General features: G+C 40.3%; 1 protein-coding gene across 1 annotated transcript; it reads right to left on the bottom strand.

The window, feature by feature from the left end:
• Positions 1–1,401: 1,401 nt before the first annotated feature.
• Positions 1,402–10,249, bottom strand: LOC104502587 (nicotinamide phosphoribosyltransferase; the record flags this gene model as incomplete). Its single annotated transcript, XM_010161710.1, has 7 exons — positions 1,402–1,521; positions 2,670–2,895; positions 4,921–5,057; positions 5,396–5,554; positions 6,034–6,162; positions 8,723–8,826; positions 10,093–10,249. Coding segments are annotated over 7 exons (1,032 nt in total), but the record flags the coding sequence as incomplete, so codon positions are not given.
• Between the last annotated feature and the right edge of the window lie 11,743 nt (positions 10,250–21,992).

Here is a 21,992-nt window from a genome sequence, read left to right as displayed (position 1 = left end):
GTTTGAGTTCTGTGGTTGAGGTGCACTTTATGTGCCCATGTTGAATACACAGATAGTTTCAGCCTGTAAACCAAGGTTTAACGTCTCTCTTACTCAGAGAAGCAAAAGCCAACTTTATTAAGAAGAATCTAAGGATGTGCCAATCTAGAAAGCTAAGACAAGTGTCAACATGCACTGGTTTTGGCTGGGATAGTTAATTTTCTTCATAGTAGCTCATATGGGGCTGTGTTTTGGATTTGTGCTGAAAACAGTGTTGATAACACAGGAATGTTTTCATTACTGCTGAGCAGTGCTTACACAGAGTCAAGGCCTTTTCTGCTCCTCACACCACCCCACCAGTGCAGAGGCTGGGGGTGCACAAGAATTTGGGGAGGACATACCCTGGACAGCTGACCCCAACTGACCAAAGGGATGTTCCGTATCATATGGCATCATGCTCAGTATATAGAGCTGGGGAAGGAGAAGGAAGGGGGAAGAAGGAAGGGGGGGACGTTCAGAGTGATGGCGTTTGTCTCCCCAAGTAACCATTATTCATGATGGAGCCCTGCTTTCCTGGAGATGGCTGAACACCTGCCTGCCGATGGGAAGTGGTGAATGAATTCCTTGTTTTGCTTTGCTTGTGTGCATGGCTTTTGCTTTACCTGTTTAAACTGTCTTTATCCCAAGCCCATGAGTTTTCTCACTTTTACGCCTGTGATTCTCTCCCCACCCCACTGGGGGTGGGGGGTGGAGGGGAGCAAGCAGCTGTGTAGAGCTTAGTTGCTGGCTAAGGGTAAACCAGAACACAATAAAATCACGAAAAACTGATCTTAAATTTCTGCCACTTATTTCTGGTTTTGAACTCTAATATGAATGATCCAGGACAAACCTGATAAAGTCAAGTCCTCCTCCTTTTACAGGCCCCTTGTCATCTGGCTTTACTGCGTTCTGTACCTTTGTAATCACATTATATTACTTAGTATTTCTATCTAGTGCAAGCACACTTCAGATGGCATATAACTAATGAGCCAAACCAGTTAATTACTACTATTGCTATAGCACAGCAATCATGCTGTGTGCCTTAGATATCAATGAAAGGACCAAACACTGCCAGATTTTGATCTGAATTTGACTTGACAAGCAGAATGAAAGCAAACAAAAGGAGAGACAGTGGGAGGAGAAGGGTTACAACAGTGGGATTAGGAAATGCCCTTTAGGGGTTTTTTATGCATCTTAATATTCTCCGTGGGGTTTTAATGAATTTGTTTTGCACATTAGGATATCACTGCCAGTGTCTGGAATGAAAGGGCAGGCTGGGGTCAGCAGTCTCTGCTGCAACTTCTGACTAGTCAGTCATAACAGGGTCCAGATCAAATATCAACACTGACAGTGTCACCCTGACACATGAACAGGATCTCCTACCTCTTGCAATGTGTTGATATCCACACCATCCCCTTGAATAACTCTGAGATATGGTGGCAGCAACTTGTAGCCTTTTGAATTCTCTGTAATGGGAAATTTCTTCCCCAAGATCTCCAAGACCTGTTGAAAAAAGATGGGAGACAGTTCAAAATAAAAATAAACCCCTGCCATTCCAATAAAGAAACACAATTTCCACGTTTGAGTCACACACTCTCTGTCTAAAAAATATACCCCTATATCCCACTCTAAATCTAACCACACAGGCACACAAACAAACAGCACGCCAGCCACTATGGAAGCCATTAGATTAACGCACTCACACACCATATGGCCTTTACGAACTTGTACCCGACTGCTAATCAGAGCCATGCTTCCCTCCTTTCTCTCTCTGCTTGCTGCTAGTTTTTGCTATTAAATGTGTTAACTGAAGATTCTGTTCTTTTGACTTCCTTTAAGATGGTCGATGAGGCTTTCAATTTTCTGTGATTTTTTTTAGCCACCAATAATTTAAATGAAATACTTCAGTTAGGAGCTTATCAGCTCTGATGAAGTTTATTCAAAAGTTCCTCCTTGTGATATGTCAATTGTCCCAATGAAAACCAAAAAGCATTAGAACTGTATGGATCTAATTTGATAGACTACCAATATAACTGAAATTTCCCCTACTTTCTTATTAAGAGAGTACTGACAGCTACTCAGATTCAGAGGTATCAACAGCTTTTATTACAGAACCGCAACAACCGTTATGCTTTCTATAGACCTGCAAAGCATTTTTCAACTTGGAGGTTGTGCGGCACCAACTTAAATGTATGTCTTCCAATAGAGAAGAGAGTGCTAAACTTGAATTACGTTAACACAGGACATCAAGACACCTAATCCTGGTGGTAAGAAGTTTTATGGGCCAGGCATTTATTAACACTCAAGTTGTTTCCCATTTTATTTGCTACTAAGTGATGAAGGACCTCTCTTTATAGAATCATTCCAGCATTATTAGAACAGCAAAACTGGTAACTGATTGTAAAATCTCTGAGTGTTATACAAGAATGGGTTTGATGAAAAAGATTAAACTATTCAGACTGCAAAAGTTTCCATATCTATATTGAGATGAGGTAAATATTTATGTTTTTCATAGGTTCAAACCATCCAGCATCAGCTGTATACTATGCACACCAAGTCAGAGCATTACGCTTCCTAAGTTTGTTAGCCAGTCAATACAAAACAATCACCGTTCCCAACCATGCATACAAATGACTTCAAGAAAGGATTACCTTTAAGACAGTGTCAAGAGGATTCCCAGAATCTGGTCTAATAATAAGCGGTGCCTCTGGATTTCGGGCTTCAATTATATGCCTTAAGTCATCACCCCATATTTTTTCACAAGCATTGTAAATGTCATAGCTGTCACTAACCACAGATACAGGCACTGAAGAAAACTGTGTCACTATGTGTTCAAATGCATCTTTTTCATGATCTTTCCCCCAAGCCGTTATGGTACTGAAAGTCAAATGAAAAATCCACATCAGAGTAGCATTTATATGGTAAATCACATATGCTGTATTTCCTAACAGTTCAAGATAAGAGTAGGCAATATGATTATAAGACAGCATAAACTATGTGCTTATCAGCTCTGTGTTGCATGGACAGTAAACACACTATATACTCAATAGACAGCACCCTGGATTCCCCTCCGGCAGCTCAGACAAACAACTGATACATGAAACTTCTTTCACATATAAATATTTTATTTATTTAACATTTTATTTATTTAACATTTGCGAGTTTCTCTTTTAAATCTCAAGTTCAGACAGAGAACTACAGATGCAAGCGTACAACATCTGCTCTGGCAACTTCAGCCTACAAAATGGGAAGTAGGGAACTAGCAGCATATGTCAGAAAAATCTGAGAAGAAAACACTATTTTTTAATAGCGATTTAAAACCATTATGCTCACTCACACAAACATTCTTCTAGAGGAACCTCAGGGCATTATCCTTGGTACAAGGGTACAGGCAAGCACATAAAACGGAACTGCTTAGAGGTAATAAGTTATTGAATGCCAGTTGCTTTGCAGTAGCTGTTGTGTATATGGCTGTCACAGAGCAGCTGACATACCTGCCTTCAGTAACTTGTGTGGGAACACTAGAAATGGTCTCACGCAAAGCACAGGTGTGCAGCAATAGCTAGTGGATATTTAATTTTTACCACAAAATGCTAGCACTTACTTCCGTGTGGACAAGCCCCAGATCACAGGAGTGAAGACGCCAAAAAAAAAAGTTTCAAAGAAGTAGGGGCAGTCTGAGGAGCAACCCTGGTGTCATGCCAGAGGCAAGCACCACCCTCAGAACACCACCTCACGTTAGAGGTTGTGGAAGAGTGGAACAATTGTGGAAAAATTCAGGTCTCTTGCATGAGACCCTTTTTGTGTGTTCACTTGGAAAAGGTGACTGTAGTCTGCATTTATCAATGTGAACTTTAACTAGGACAGTTTAAGCTATCTGCTCTCGTACCATGACTTCAATATGCTGTGCAAAAGACACTTGATTATTCTTTGAACCCACGTGTTTGCCTTAATTACAAAGAATTTCATATTTTCTTGGTCCATCATTTTTGGATTTAACTGCAGTATTAAGCTAAGCTAAGAGAAGACACTTCAGAAAAAAAATTGTCACTTCTACTGAGCAAGCAGGTGTTCTGGAACAGCACTACAGCAATGGTCTAGAAGCAGTATTTTTTCAGAGATGATCACCGCTCTATTAGGACTATTCATGTAAGCCTTTCCACTGCCCATCTCGCAACTCTAAGTGAAAATATTCACTATTCAAAAGCACTAGATTTTGTACTGTGAAAGAAAAAAAAGCAACTGTCCCTTCCTTTATATTCTGCTTATTTCAGTATGCAGACATACAAGTGAAATCCAAGGATTTGCATTCACTCCTGACCTCATAGAGGATTTGGATATAAAAAAAAATGAGAGCTTTTCATCTCAAATGCCTGTTTGAGACCAGTTCCTTACTCTTAAAAACTCATTCACAGTTCTTTGTGAGAATCAAGGATTCGCCAGTGGTGAACTAGTTGTGCTGATGGGAAGCTTTAGAGCAACTGTCTCTTCTGGAGGGAGAACATGATCTGGGAAAGTCCAGAACTGCAACTTAGATGGTTTTGCATTTTATGTTTAAAACAAAATTTAAAGTTCGTAACATGAATCCTCAATATCTACTTTTACCTGTAAGCCTTCAAGTCCATCCTAAAAAGAATCATCCAAATTTACTTAGATGCTGATAAGAAGGTTATAATTAAAAACATTTAAAACACATTTATACTTAAGAACATCCATGCCATGGTTGTGTCCCTAGAACATAGAGAGGCATCAGTGTTGAGTTTCAGCCTCAACAACTGGATCAGTTATGGCTAATACTGTAAAAGTGAAACAGCTTAATATTTCTGGATAAAAAAATGGATAAGAAAAATTACATTTTGTGAAGCTTTTTTAAAATGAGTCTTTAATAGCCCAGTATCTCACCTGTGTTCAGCAGCTGGAACAGAATATCCTGGAACCGGATCTTTTGTACCATAGTACTTTTTAATTAATGCAATTCCTGCTACAGTGTCTGTTCCTTTGAAGTTCACCAAATGAGCTGAAGCTCCTATTCCTGCAGTCTGAAAAAGATGCACACCTCAGTTGCAGACCAAACAGAGAAGTCTAAATCTAGTCATCACCCAGCACTAGTTTGCAACAGCAAAACTCTGACTCGGTTCCCATTTCACCAGTAGCCTCTTCATGCATTTACACAGGAAACACAGCTCTCCCATTCTAGTGTTCACAGTTCAGACACACAGCCACACACCACCCCAGATCACCCCCTCCACATAAGTCCAAGCACAGTGCTCTATACATTCACAATTTCACTGCTGAACAGGGAGGTACACAATGGTCAACAGACACATGCTATGATTCTTCATAGCTAAGAACAGACTTCTCAAATCATTAGTATTACCTCTTGGGAGGAAACTCCTCTGTAGCCGAAGTCATGCAGTTTATACTCCAGTCCTTCTAAGCTGCCAGAAGTCTCTAGTAAATATTTGGCCAAAATCTTTTTCTGCTCTCTGGAGTTTGTAGCCACTGTGATCGGATACCATGACTGCACAAGAATAGTCTAAAACAAAACCCATCACACATTGTTAGGTGCATGTTTGCTTAGGACTTAGAAATCCCCACTTGACAATTAGTCAGGCAAAAAAAAAGGTCTATTTATTTTCTTTGCCCATTCTGTCCATTTGCCCAAATTTCTGATGCCTCCAACAGTTCGCCCTAGGGCTAAAGTAGTTAGCCTTTATAACATCTTTGTAAGGTAGGCCAGGTATCTCAGGAGTTATCACTCACAAGCTACAGCCACACAATTCCCTAAATCCTCCTTTCCCTGTGGATAAAAGTATTGTTGTGAATTTCCTGTAAAACTACTACAATCTCTTGTCAGATGAGGAGAAAAGGTCTGTGCGAGAGCACAAAAAACCCCAGAATCCAGGCTTACTTAAAAAAGCTGCCAGAGATTCCACAGCCAATAAGGGATTCAGCCTTCAATTTAAGTGCATTAATATTGACTCAGAGAAAACATGTTAACTTTCCAAAACTCACCTCAATCCAATTTGTGAGCCAGTAGCACTCTGGATCCGTATTTTCTACTGTGAAAAGAACATTTCCTCTGGGAATTACAGAGCCCTCAGGAACAGCCTTTATTTCTATAGGAAGATGGCCATCATATTTCTGCGTAAGAAACAGTAATATTGTTAGACAACAGGAAAGATTAGGACCTACCTCTCTTATTTGACCGCAATGGATAGAAGTCAGGGTATGAGTTTACTGATAAAGCTTTCTGCTTCTTCATTTCTTTCAACCCTAGAAATAATTTTGTTTGCACACCCACCAGTCCAAATAAGTAAACAATCCACATTTATCAAAACAAGAGGAAAATCCTGTAACCTAAAAACCAGCCTCTTTATCAAACCAAATGATGGTTATCGTTTGTACTCCTTGTGCAAATTGAGCCAGAAAGGCTCATTCCATAAAAATACCTAAGTTCTACCCACGAAACCAGAAATATTTGCTACTCTGTTTCTTCAGTGCTTTCACATGAAGTAAGCTAAAACAAGTTTAGTTATTTTCTAGGCCTTCCAAAAAATCTCCAGTTTTGCTTAGTATAGATGTACATTTTGTTAATTTATTAGAGCAGGAGCCATTTAATAGCTATTTTAAAGAAAATTTTATCTCAATTATTCACTAAACAAGAAATCTAATTTTGAAGTGCCATTCTTTCATCAGATCCAGTCTTTCGTCCGTGAAGAACTAAACATTGTGTGAAATACGCCTTTTTCAAAAGAGCAAGTTGCAAAAAGCAACCCTAAAAGGGTAATTGTAACTTACTGAAACAGCCTTGCAAGCTAAACTGATAGTATTTAAAATATTTTGTATATTAATATTTTTGACAGAAAGCTTGTAATGAGATATTCTTTAAAGGCAACAAAAATTGCACCAATTCAGAGAAATGACACAGATTCCTACGTAGCACCAAAACATATTCTGCAGTGCCCAAAACACACTAGAAGTCTCTTCCACACTACAGTTTAAAAGCTTCTTCCAAGGTGTAATAATCCCTTGTTTTTCAGGCAGTCCATTCCTCTCTTCCACCCTATCAGTATTTACTCATTCGTATACTCTTTGTAGAAATTCATGCGTGTACATTTCCAATTCATTTTGACACTTCACTACAGCCATTGCTCCCTCCACTTTACCGAACACTACACATTAGGTAGCAGCCACAAAGCAGACTGTGGTAGGTGTGTGAATATGTCTAGAAATTTAGTGAGCAGAAGTAGGGTCTCTGTGTGCACGCAAGGGCATACAGAAACCCAAAGGGTATATACACACTTCCCATTTGAGAGCCATCAGCATCTAGCATCAGCAAGTGGAAATCATGCTTGTTTATATATAGGCACAATTTTAACAAGAAAATCTGGCAAAGGAATAAGCAGTGTGTGCAGTGGGTATGCAGGAAGGCTGCTTTTGGTTAAACCAAAAGCATGCATTGAAACGGAATGAGTTAAGCCACATTAAAACTCAGTGTGGACAGACATGCAGCATTAAAAGCATATTAATACAGGTTAGCCAAAGAGGGATCATCAAGATTAATTTAAATACAGATGAGAGCAGTTCACAATGCATAATGTAGCTTAAACACAAATACAGATTGAATTCACATCTGTAGTTACTTCAAAAGGATACAAGCCCTCTACAAACTCCTCCCTGACTCCCTCTTAGAAAAGTGGGTTAATTTACCTTGCTCTCATTTGCAACATTTAGATCAAATTCATAGAATCATAGAATGGTTAGGGTTAGGAGGGACCTTAATGATCATCTAGTTCCAACCCCCCTGCCATGGGCAGGGACACCTTCCACTAGACCAGGTTGCTCAAAGCCAAATCCAGCCTTACTGGATTCACTTTCCCTTTTCACTTTTCCCTTGCACACCTTCTGGCCCACCCTGGTTGTAAGATGACATCCAGATATATTCACAGACAAATACCACAATAAAATACATACAGTGAGGGCATCCAGGCAAAAATAAATGCAAAGAACTAAAAATAGTGTTTTCAAATGCCAAAAATATCCATTCACTAGAATCCACAATGAACATTTAATTAATCTGCAGAGATTAGAACAGCGCTGATGAATGCTATTAGAGAAGAGATGTTTGCAATTACTTGAAGACTGACATCTTTTTAAACAAAAGGGAAAAAGGATTTGTGGAAAGACTTAATTTGGAGGAATTTGCGTGTCAGAAGTGCTCAAGCTTTGTATCTCGTAGTAAAGTTCAATTTAAGTATCTCTGAAAAGTTTGGGAAACAATAGAACAGAACGTATATTCTGGAACTATTTACACAAGGCAAGAAGTTGTAATGCTTTCTGCGTTACACTAGAAATGGTTATCCTTAGTTAAAGAAAGCAACATAAATGATGCAAGCAACCACTAAGCACCATATTATACAGGGAGACTTGCCAACAAGCCCCCACTTACACAGGCTAGCTGACAGCAGCATAAATCCTTATTACCTGCAAAGCTGTATCTGGCATCTGAAAGGATGAAAATCACTTTTCTCTAAGGAATTACAATTATATGATTATTCTTTTACAGCTGCTACTCTCTGAACACTAAACATAAAAAGCTAGATTTATCCAGTCTTTGCTATCATGGTTAAAAGGAGAGACTTCTGTATTTATTCTACAGTTGATTCATAAATCCTTCACAATGATCTCATGACATTTTTACCTCCAGAATATAGTTCCATCCCTTTTCATTGAAGACATCATCTTGAAAATGCTCCCTATATACTTCTTTGGCTTCCTTGATTTTCTCTTTGGTCACCACTTTACCTGTGGTTTCAGAAACAGATGAAAGCTTAGAAACTTACAATATTCATCAATTTATAAAATAAATAACAAAAGCATTCAGACACAGAAAGGTCACTTTGCCTCCAATAAAGACATGGAGAACATGGCAAATGCAGTATACTAGCTATGTTAAACCCAAATTTTACTTTCATTTATTACATAGATTAGGATGCTCAAAAACCCAACAGAATAAAATAAGCTTGTCACTTGCAGGTGACTCAGGAACAATTTGAGATTATCACTCTTTTATGACGGTCAATAACCTGTCAGGGGTTTTAGTAGCAGTGCTTTTCCCAGAGGAATGTGATGACTGTGTAAGTTGGCACACACAAGAAGACATAATCAGACTAGCACAAGGGTTCAGCTACGCTGCTCCAGGGTGAATCCCCGTGGAGAGGCCTTACAACTAGTCATTGATTAACCACGTCTGTGATAGGAACTGACAAACTAACCACGTTACTTGAATAAGCACTGCTACTGCTTTAGGACCAATCATCTACTGGAAATGTCAAAGAACAATCCTCAGACTGCTAAAGAGAAAAGAAACAAGATTATCAAGTGTTTTGATCATAGTGGAATTCCAATCTTTGGTGGAATTGGCACGTATTTATGGATTCTGGATCAAGACAAAGATATGCAAGCCACATGACTGAAGTTTTCCTTCTAAAGCTTGGCAGAAGGCAAACTGCATTCAGGTCAGAACAGGTGATATTTGCACATAATGCAAAATAGCCAACAAAATCTTAAATGGAAAGGAATTTCACATGTTACATATGTTTCACATGTAGCTGCTGTACTCAGTGATCTAAGCTGAGTGGCAACTGAAATTTAAACACAAGTAAAACTATTTGCTTACATAGTAAATAAACCAGCAAATACAGACTAAAGCTTATCTTCAAAATGCAAAATGTTATTTTCCCTCGAATATTTTTTTTCTATCTTCTTGTGATTCTATGCACAGTCTTGCTCTAATTCCATACATTTCAGTTTAGCCTATTAAAGTTTCTTTGTTCTTAATAAACCGTTGGCATAAAATAACGTATTAGAGGAGTCTGTATTGAGAATTCAAGACCATTTTACGAGGGTGGACACCTCATTTTCAGAATCCCATAAATAAGACCATATGCATGTCACTACCTCCACTGAACCAAGATAACCTGGAATTGTTTCACCTATAAGACTCCAGGCTTGAGAAAAAATAAGATATTTATTTACAAGTAAAGTTTTACTGGACTTTGAGACAGTTACCTTTTAAGTATTTATTCAGAATGTACTGCAAACCATAAAAAACAGTTTCTTCGTATTTCACTTTCCTTAATTTGGAATTTTCAGTCTTCTTTTCACGACATTCAAAGTAGGAGTACACTTTGCTTGTATTAGGTGGATATTGCTTGTAGTGTGTAACCTACATGAAGAAAAACTTCAGTAAGAGCTCAAAACATCACTACAAAGCACAAGAGAAATCATATTTGTATGTTAAAGCTTAGAGTGACTCCAAACTCTTCTGGACTACTATCATTTATCCATTCTCATTCCATGCAGTAAGTATTTAGGGGATTTTCCCTTTTTTAGCCACCCTCAATTTTCAGTTCAAAAGACCATCTTCTCTTGTCTTATTCTTTGCCCCAGGGGCAAAGGCTTGACACAGAAGCAATCTTCATGGTCAGCTCTTCCACCCCCCTAATGGCTTTGCTTTGATTAACTGGAAAATACACCTGCTAGGATTTCAGGAGCACCAGCAAGCACCAAGATGCAGGGTCAGTTTTCCATCTCCTACACTTTGGCCAAGCCAAATAGCTACAGGAAGCAAAAAGTTGTCCACCACTTCCAAAGCGGAGGTACCCGCTTTATTGGAATGAAGTTTCAAAGGCTGTGATCACATAGGTCAAACAGAAGCCATCCAGACTCAAGAAGGCATTGACAGTGGCCTTCATCCAAGCATCCCCTTCACTATAAGCAGAGTGGGTTTCCTAAGCACAGATGATGTCTAAGCCAGCTTACAAACCTGTTACTAATGGTAACTCTCTTAAAATCTACTGAGGTTTGTACCACCCCATAAAGTTTGATAGAAGGGCTTTTTTCCAATCTTTGAAAGAGTCCACATTCAGCATAAAGGAAGCATGAAAAGTTGCAGTCTGAAAGCGTGTATTACATGAAATCTGGTCATGTGAACATAGAATCATAGAATTGTTTGGGTTGGAAGGGACCTGAAAGATCATCTAGTTCCAACCCCCCTGCCATGGGCAGGGACACCTTCCACTAGACCAGGTTGCTCAAAGCCTCGTCCAGCCTGGCCTTGAAGGCATCCAGGGATGGGGCATCCACAGCTTCTCTGGGCAACCTGTTCCAGTGCCTCACCACCCTCTCCTGGAACAACTTCTTCCTGATATCTAATCTAAACCTCCCCACTTTCAATTTAAACCCGTTACCCCTTGTCCTGTCACTACAGGCCCTTGTAAAAAGTCCCCCCCAGCTTCCTTGTAGCCCCTTCAGGCACTGGAAGGGGCTATAAGGTCTCCCCAGAGCCTTCTCTTCTCCAGGCTGAACAAGCCCAACTCTCTCAGGCTGTCCCCATAGCAGAGGTGCTCCAGCTCTCTGAGCATCTTTGTGGCTTCCCCTGGATTCGCTCCCACCAGGCTATATCCTTCTGATGTTGAGGGCTCCACAGCTGGATGCAGCACTCCAGGGGGGGTCTCACCAGAGCAGAGTACAGGGGCAGAATCCCCTCCCTCGACCTGCTGGCCACACTTCTGATACAGCCCAGGATATGGCTGGCTTTCTGGGCTGCCAGCGCACACTGATGCGCTGATAACATATGTTATGCTGGATTCAATCATAACAGCTTTTTTTAGCTACTGATAATAAATCTATCCAGAAATCACTAGTGTCATTTAAAGCAAGTACACTCTAAATATTAATAACTTAAACCTGCAAAATTGTTATCTCCTAATGTGTAAAAAGCAAACTCCATACAAAATCTGTAATTAGGCAGTAAACAAAAAGAATACACAATGACATAAATTTCATACTATCAACGTTTAAATTACAGGATACATAAATTGGCTTAATGCACTCCTAAAGGTGAATCAACAGTTTTCTTAAATTATGACAAAAAGCTTGTGAACAAGTCTACACATTCTATAAGGGTAAACTGCTCCTATGGCAGAGTAAAGCCCCATCATACAACAGAATAAAACTCAGAAAGGTGTATAAGCCATGTCTGAATTTCATTCTGAAGTTCACTTTAAGCTTCTTGCTGCGATTTCTAACTCCAAATCACCGTAAAAATTTTTGTTTCTAGTACCACAAGGAATTGGAAGAGATAGTTTTACCACTTCTTTTTTGTACCTGTTTTATGTACCTCTGATGCTTTCAAAATAAAATATTTGAATATTTCCGTTTCCTGAAATGCTAAAACTTTATATGAAAGGATTTAAAAAATACAATTTGCTTTTTCCTCTCATATGCCATTTATATTTAGTTTTTCACTCAGCTTGGTCAATGAGCTAAACCGCTCAACTAAATTTTTTGGTTCTCCTATGCGAGCACAATGCTGCCGTCGTCGTGTTTCCAATGCTGCAAGGAAACCCTCAGATAACAAAAAGGTCAATTTTCAGATCTTTCCGTTATCTTTACTTCCAGGAAGTTTTCAAGGTCAGTCAAATAAAACCCAAGCTTGTCATTGCAAGTTTTCTGCCTTTACTTCAAACAAAGCCCTGCAACGCAGCCATTTAATGGAGCACAAACCTATTCTGCTCAAATTCCACAGCCACTCAAAAGCAGATTGTTTAAGAGTAGCAATGTCAGACCCAAAGACTAAACCTGGCTTTTATATTTACTTCTAGCTATTAGGAAATGTCTCACTCCACAGATTATAACCTGTCCTTTTCTAGTTCAAGACAGAACTTCCAAAAAAGTAAATCGCACTGCCAGCTCACAGAAAACTCTCTTCAGGGTATCATCATGCTTAAAGGAAAAAAATCCAAATAAAACACACCCCCTCCCTAAACCACCCGCCCTTCTACTGTGGACGGACCATTTGACACGTCTTTCGAACAGGAACACGCCAACGCACACAACCACCTTACAAAAAGTTGTATTGAAGGGACTCCCAGAAAAAGAGCGTGTAACAAATCATTAGAAGGTTCATCCACTGTGAAGGCACAGAGCAGAAGCTCCTTGCTCCACACTGCTGCCACTTCAGTAAGTACAGCAGCTGTATGAAAAAACATGCTCTTTTGACCACCTGAACTGTACTTTTCAGTTGGTACTTCTCTGCTATTTGATTGTATCACCTGGGGACTCTGTTCAACCATTTCCATTTTTCATCCTGTTGGCATGCTACAGCTTCATGATTTCAGAGTAAATGCTCAGCGGGGAGCCCACCAGCTTAAAGTGTACATAGCAGACATCCCAGGAGCAACTCCCCAGACCACTATCTGAACTCCTTGTCAAAAACTTCACAGCAATTCAACTTAATGCTGTTGTTTATTTACAATAGTTCAAACAAAACAAAGAAAACTGTATCCACACGAGACTGCCTACTCAGGTTTATTTAAAACAGTTTAATTATCCAGGCACAGGGTGGTTGCTAAAGTCAACACCTACATGACTTTTGCAGTTCAAAGACATCTCCTCCAGCTAAACTCTTCCCTCTCCCAAATGGGTTACAGGGCCAAAATTAGCTTAAGGTGTACAGTGCACACACAGAGTTGGTGCCACCTTTTCCTACTGCGTTTAATACAGCTGCAGGTTTCTTTTTTTCCTAGGGACTTCCCATTCTAGATGTGCTTTGAAGCCTAATCACAAAACAAGGTGCTCTGGTTGCAAACCAGAACTTGAGGGCTGAAATCAAGCTGGAATGCTAACAGCCAGATTTCTCCTTTATGTGGCATACCTGGATAAATGGCTCCTCCAGACTACCTTGCTGGCAGCTTCAACCTGAAGAAAACACTCATTCCTCAAATATTAAATCACAGGTTTAGCTAATTTTTCTGACCTTAGATTAGATCTGAACCTGAAAATGTACACTGGCTAGTGTCCAGAGAATAGCTATTTCTAGAAATTCAAGCATAAATAAAGAATTCTGCAAAACAGAAATATCCCTTTATCAATTAAATTACTTCAAGTACTTGAAAGAGATAAAAAACTAACTTTACAACTGTTGTGTGTGTAAGATTCAACTATATTCTTCACACATTAGAATCCATTTGAACAGTGAAAAATACACATCCCTGGCAATTAAGGTATTTATGTCTAAGCAAACTTTACCTCAGTAATTTTAAATAAATTCTGCTTCTTGTGACATTCTGCAACATTTTTATCTATAAATCTGAAACATCCTTTGAGTGTCTGCAAAGCTTCTCACAGACTGTTTTTAAAGACACAATCACAATGCTAAAGTACCACACTTTCCAAGCACTGTTTAGTCTAGGCATGCTGTACAGGTACTTGAGAAGTTAAGCACAAGACCTACATCCCCTGTTCACTTATCTGGCCATCTCTTTTGCTTCCAAATTCTTAGGCAGGGTACCATACCTTGTGGGCAGGAGCATCTGCCCACAAAGCATCACAGCTGCTCTGACCGTAACCCAGCATTTCGGGACTACTAGGACATGGAGAAAAAATACCCATCCACTGTAGCGATGGTCAGATTTGGCATCTAACGAAATCCCTGGTGATAAAAAAAGCCTGAAAAAGGATCAAGCTGTAGGGAGTGGGAACAGTTCACAGAAGACAAAAAGAATGCCACCAAAACCAAACACACTGACCAAGCAAACAAAAACCCAAAGCACAACACTACGAGGCTCTTGGACAATGAAAACTCTGCTTTAAAAAATGCCTGAACTTTCCTTGTTGTCAGATGAAGTTTTGTATCTTTCTGTATTCTAAAGAAGAGTGGAAAGAACCACCAGTGACAATGTACAATATTTGAAATGTATTTTATGTGACGTACAGATCGAGACAGTATTGATAAATCTATGCTGTCAGTTAGGGGATGGCAGAAGCAGAACTTGTACAGACAGACTGTTGATAAGCAGGAGTGACTACAAAGTCACTACGAAACCCCTTCTCTGTAAGAGAAAAAAACCCAAACACACCAAAACAAAACAAAAAAAAATCTCTACTGGGATTAAGAGACTTACAAGAAAATAAAATCCAAAAATACCTTCGAAGGCCTTTTGATATTTAGGTCAAAGACTGTGGTTTAGGTTTTGCCTACACAAAGTATGATAAACAGCCCCTTGGAACAATCATCTACAACAACGCTAAGTACTACAACTGAAACACAGCACTTCTATTCCAGTTATGTTAGCTCCTTCTTAAATTTCATACAAATAAAGGTATATTCTGAACAAAGAATATCTCCACAAGGACTAGATCTACTTAACCAAATCATATCAGCCATTTGAGAAAACCTATGAAGCACAATTTGGATTTAGATCAGCCATCTAAAAAAAGAAAGCACCCCAAACATTAAGAGTTAATTTTTAAGAAAAAGAAATTAACTGGTATTTATCACACACCAGGGATGGCTGAGGTAAAGGCTGCATTTTTATAAGCTACATATGAAAATCTTTGGCATAAAAGCCAAATAATCCTATAATCTACAGGTTTTGTTATACAAGAGATTGCAGTGAAATGGCCTTTAAAAAGTCCATATAACTCAACCACTGGAAAATATGAGAAAACCAAGTGTAACATGCATAGTGAAGTCAGGCATAGCCAACTTCCTCCTCGGTGGTTTATTCCTGGTGCTCAGCTAGGATGAGATGCGTGCTAACATGAGCCATCACAAAGATGCTTCTAAGCCCTGCTTACAGTGAAGAAAAACCCCAAGTATCTAGCCAGCAGCATCTTGCCCATGCCATCACTCTACAGTGATGATACCACTTCAGGTAAGATGACGGCACTGTACAGGCAGAAACACGAAGAATCAGAGGGACAGGTGGAAAATAACCCAGAAGCATGGCCCTGGAAGCTATCAGCTGCACCACTCAGCTAGGGCGCATCACGTCTGCAGAAAGTAATTAGGGCCCAAGGTGTCACAGAACCACAGAATGGTTTGGGTTGGAAGGGACCTTAAAGATCATCTAGTTCCAACCCCCCTGCCATGGGCAGGGACACCTTCCACTAGACCAGGTTGCTCAAAGCTTCATCCAACCTGGCCTTGAACACTTCCAGGGGTGGGGCACCCACAGCTTCTAGTTGTGTTTACGGTACATATTATTTGAAAACTTTGTGGAAATAGGCTGTGATTTGAAACCCTGCTTCATGAGGGTTAGCCAATGGAACAGTTAAAAGCCAAGGTTGCAAATAACTTATATGGGAAACAACAGCATTAATGACAATGAAGAGATGAACCAGTGCTTGGAAACAATGGGAATACTTTATCAGATATAGCTCACTGGGATGAGACATAACAGCCAGCAGTTATAAGGTATTGCTGACTTCCTTGGGGGGCGGGGGGACGGGGACAGACACACACGACGGACCAACAAAACACCACAATTGTGACTAGCAGTTATGTTCAACAGGGATGCTTTTGTAGCTTCCAAAGCAATCACACCACAAACAAAAATGGAAATGAAAAGCAAACCAAACCTCAGTGTGGTTAAATGATGAGCTTATTTGAACACAAGAGGGAACCTCAGAAGAATCAATCTTTAATAACAAAAAAGAGCAGGTAAAGTGAAAGATACCTCAAGAGAGTTTAAAAAAAAAGGGGGAGGGGGGGGCAGGAATCTAATAGTCAAATACGAAAGTACAATCTCACAATTTTGTTTATACATGAGCTTCAAATCACCACAGGAAAGCAGCCTTAGAAAGACTCCAGACCCCTTATTAAAAATGCATAGGTGAGGCAAATATATTTTAATGTTTCAGACCAAAGGTGAGAATATTGGGAGAGATCTGCTCTTGTGAGAGGGATAAACTAGTGCAGGTTATGACTGAAGCGTGATCTTGTACCACTTTTAATGCCTCTATATTCCAGTTCATCCATCATCTCTTACGTGTGTAATGAAAAATAAAAGGACCAGAGGTGAGAAAAAACAAGAGATCAGTCAGTACTAAGAAAACTGAGGAGAGCACATGCAAGCAACTGAATTCCTACAGAACCTGCACGTTATCAGCACAGATGCTGTAAGCAACCATGCTCACATTGCTTTTAAAAAGCATCAAGTGTAAGGACCAGAACGGAACCTTTGTTAAAATGCTCAGGGAAAATGCAACGTCTAAAAAAGGTAACACTTCACAGCAGATTTCTGTACCACTTAAAATCTCCATGTGTTTTGCATCCAAGATTATCATAACAAAGATGACAAAATGCCTTATGTTTACTGTTTACACATTCGTGAATAGTCAGCTGTACTACTTCACATACTACTACAAGTTTTCTGTTCAGAAAAAAGAAAACCATTTACCTTTTCCACAATTAAACTTTCAGTGATTATGGAAGGGGTTACTTTCCATTAATTTAAAAATTGGCTGAATTTTGGACAGTTGCAGTGTTCCTTTAGAGCAATGAGGAGCGGGGTTTATAAGAGGACGGTGTGACTGCAAATCAAAACTTGGAAGATAACAAACCTAGACCGAGTTTTTTTACGAGGAGTGCCAGGACAGAAGTTTCCGGTGCTTTTCCACCAGCAGAATGACAGGAGGTGAGGGAACACATTCACACACCCATCACAAAATTGTAATTAAAAAATTAAATATATATATACACAAATACATAGGCTGCCGAAAAGAGTATCTTGCAGTCATTAAGTACTAGTCAAAACCAATACGCTAAAGAGTATTTATGTCTCTTCCCTGCATACTTCTAGCCTTCTAAATAAAGAATATACAGGTTGTCAGAGCCTGGAATAAACAAACATTCACGTGAAGTGCTTCAGAAGTAAATGCCCTCCCTACATCCATGCAGACTAAAAGAAGTCATTCAAAATGAGAAATACTTAAAATTCAACACGTAAGGCGTGCAGAGTTAAAACATATCTTTCAGGCTTCCTTGAAGTGTCCAGAAAGAACTGACTTCTGAAACAGATCTCATTTACAGTCTAGATAGCAAGTCAGCTCCTCCTATGGGGTAATTGCACAGCAGCTTATTATAGCTGTCAGCTTAATTACAAAACATTCCAAGCAACAGTAACACATTTCATTGGTAGAATCAAAATAAGCTATTATACTTAAGTGAACAAGGTTCAGTCCTCATTCTGATAGCCTTTCCTCACTTGCAGCTCACAGTCCATCCACCCAGGCCTGGCATACGCCCGCCACTGAGACCTTCTGCTAAGCTGATCCTCCCAATTCAGTTTCAGACTACCTATACCCTGGAAGATAGCTTGCCTGTACAGAAATGAACAAATATGGGAAAAACAGAGCATTGGGAATCAAAGAGAAAGAAAATGGAGAGGTGATGTGTAAACAGGCAAATGAGGAACTGAAGGGCACAGACCTTTTTGCTTGGGAACTGCAATGAGTGAACAGAACCCTCCCTGCTGCAGAGGGGCAAGATTGCAGGGGCTTCTCGATATAGACGCCAGAGTAAATCATCACGCAAGGAGCCTGCTGATATCCCCTCACTCACAGCTTTCTAGCAACAAGTGTTTTATTTCAAATGCTTCCTTTTTTTCAGTAATACTGAGTCACTAGCAGAAAACTTCACTATTAAAAGCATCATTGCTATACTGGACATTCACACAAAGAGGTTCCCCAGATCCCACCACACTTCTGAATCTCTTGAAAGTCTTCTGATCCAAAGAATTAAAAAGACTGCTGTTATTCATCAGCAGGATGCACACACCCCATACCATATGCCCATGGCCAGATTCTGAGAGGATGGCAAATAATAACCAGCACACAGGAGGAATTACACCGTTGAGGGATTTGGAGAAGCTTAAGAATATGCACCAAAGTACACAGAAGAAAAAAAAACTAACTGATGTAAAAACATTTAATCTTGTTATGGGGGTTGGAGATAAACCATACAACTTGCAGCCCAGCCTCGAAATCCTGGAGTATTTGTACAATTCAATATGCCCCAGTTCACAATGGAAGCTCAGCACTGGGTGCAGTGTGTAGCAAGTCTGAAATTCATCTACTGGGAACTACTCCTATCTAGAAATATTGAGTGTACTAGAAATCAGCATGGTACTCAGCTGTTTTTAAAAAACAGCTTTTAAGATTTTGAAACTGAATATTTAATAATCTTCTGTGACTTCAGAGGAAATATCCTGTGATGCACACAGACAGGAAAACAGCTTAGACGAAGGGGAGGCTGGATTAACTGTCAACAGACAAATTTTTGCTTACCAAATTATTTTGCTACTGAATTTTTATAGGCACTAAACCAGCCACCAATTTTCTCTCCACCCCAGATTTCAAACTGTAGCAACAGAGAACTGGGACACTGGAGCGAACACTCAAAGTAATGAGTTGTGACAGATATGACCCTGAGATACCAGAACTTTTTACTCACGGACAGCTGCCTAATCTAGGGTTGTACTGTTTAGGACACTGTGCACTTTCTTTTTTTTTTTCCCCATAGCTGTTTATTTCCACATGACTTTTGTCAACAGCAGTAGTTTGTTATGTATCAGCACCTACTGCAGCAGGATCACCAAGTAAGCTTCTGCACTGCACGTGTATAGACTGTGCGTGTATAGACTCTGCACACTCTATACAGACAGTACCGCACACAAACAGATGCTACAATTGTGGATACAGCAGAAGCGTCTAAAAAAGAAAAACACAAGATCAATTCTCATTTTTGTTTTAATTGCCAGTAAGAGTGTTTGGTAACTCCTGTAAAAAGCATGATGTTGCAAACTACCAGATATTTCAGTGCAATTGTTACTGAAAGTGCTCTCTCTAAGTGTGTTTCATTGATTAGGAAATGACAGTATCATCCAGGGAGAAGGTAAGTGATGTTTGCTCATATTACTTAACAAGATAAAAGAAGCTACTTTGTCATGGTTTAACCCCAGCCAGCAACTCAGCACCACGCAGCCACTCACTCTCCCCACCCACCCCGGTGGGGGTGGGTAGAGAATCACAAGCGTGAAAGTGAGAAAACTCATGGGTTGGGATAAAGACAGATTATTAGGTAAAGCAAAAGCCATGCACACAAGCAAAGCAAAACAAGGAATTAATTCACCACTTCCCATCGGCAGGCAGGTGTTCAACCATCTCCAGGAAAGCAGGGCTCCATCACGCGTAACAGTTACTTAGGAAGACAAATGCCATAACTCTGAATGTCCCCTTCCCCCTTCCTTGTTCTTCCCCCAGCTTTATATGCTGAGCATGACGTCATGTGGTATGGAATACCCCTTTGGTCAGTTGGGGTCAGCTGGCCTGACTGTGTCCCCTCCCAACTTCCTGTGCACCCCCAGTTTAGTCGCTGCTGGGGTGGGATGAGAGGCAGAAAAGACCTGTGTAGCACTGCTCAGCAGTAACGAAAACATCTCTATATTATCAACACTGTTTTAAGCACAAATCCAAAATACAGTCTCATAGTATCTACTATGAATTAAATCAACTCTTTTCCAGCCAAACCCGGCACATACTTGTTTCAACACTGTTCAAAGACTCTAGCGTTCCTAAGATTTAGAAAAAAGCATACAGGAGGAGAGACAATTTGACTAGTCCTAACAAATCAAAGTAGACAATTCCAACTGTTTTAATATAATACAAAACGTTTAGAGCTGCCACAGAAAACCTCTAAATTCAGTTTTAAACTGGAAAAAACCCCCAAAACCTCAGGCTTTTACTTGACCCCTTTAAGATTGCTACCACTCCTGAAATGCTACCAAATCATCTTTTCTACAAAACAGCAAATGAAACAGAAGCAAACTGGTCATCTGTCACTTCAGTGCCCCTCATTACCACTAATCCTAGAGCAGATCCAGTGAATTTAGGAAAAGCAGTGTGGAAATTAGATTTAATAAGATACCATTTAAATCCAGGCCTACAGTATTTAATTTAATTAGTCAAGACATGGATCTTCCATATTTAGATAAGTTTGATAATGAACACTTAAACACAGTTCTTAGGAGTACTGTATCTAGTTTAAGCCTTTAATGAAAACAGTTTTGTGAGCCCTCAATAGCAATGTTAAGATGCTCTGAGCTGCTCTAAAATTTATCAGCGTCTTCCAGTCCAGTCTTCCTACCCACCCTCCCACAAACAGCAACAATAAACGTTAAGAATTTCTTTACAAAAAGAGTATCTTTATGTAACATCATGCAATAATAATCATATCACAAAGGACCTGGGGAAGGTACAACAGCACAAGCCAGCAATCGCAGCACTTACGGAGGCTTAAACTTTGGTACGTAGCCAGTAACAACACCTGGCCATTACATCGCATCTGCTTTCTTCAACTCTTCTATTTGAAGCACCCTCCCGAAACCCGAGTGGTCAAATCTTTAAAGGACTGTAACATAATAAATGCTTTATAACGACCTGTTCCTGTAGTTTTGTTTAGGGCACCAACAACCTCTCAACATTGCAATGCAGCTTCTGAAGGAAGAAAGTTAGTTTCCCAGTCTAGGAGACACAGGGCACATCTGCACGGCCAGACTCGGGGAGTCGCACGCTGGCTCTGCCCAGTGTACGCTCACATTAGCGCAGTGCTGCGCAGAAGTGGGACTCGGGCCTGGGCATACTCACGCCGTGAGGCACATCGAGAGCTTCTGGGTTGGAAATCACCGGATCGGCGTGTGGACAGGGCGCCTGTACCCGGCCATTGCTATCAAGCAACGCTACTCTCAAGCAACGTAATATCACAGAACGAAAGGAGGATTGTGAAGTGCAATTCCCTACCCTGAATCCTCTTGCCTACCAAATCTGACACCGCAACGACCAAAAACTAAGCAGAGGACTAGAAAATGCATTAGAGTCAGCCGGTTCCTGCATCACCATCAGATACAAAGCTGCAAGCACAAGCAGCCAGCACCCGCCAGTTTCCCCGCCCGAGCGGAGCAAAGCGGGAGAAACAAGACAGGGAAAAAGCGTCCCTGCTCCGCTCGCTTTCCACCCTCCTGCCGAAGGAACACGTGTGCCCGCTCCCGTCCCCGGCGAGGGAGGGCAGCCCGGCGGGCCGAAGGATGCTCGGCAGCGGCCCCCCCCCCCCAGCGTGCCCGCCA

The sequence above is a fragment of the Eurypyga helias genome, unplaced genomic scaffold (assembly GCF_000690775.1).
Source record: "Eurypyga helias isolate BGI_N326 unplaced genomic scaffold, ASM69077v1 scaffold34331, whole genome shotgun sequence".
Classification (NCBI taxonomy): Eukaryota; Metazoa; Chordata; class Aves; order Eurypygiformes; family Eurypygidae; genus Eurypyga; species Eurypyga helias.
Note: the sequence above shows the minus strand (reverse complement) of the source record. Positions and strands in the feature narration are given on the sequence as shown.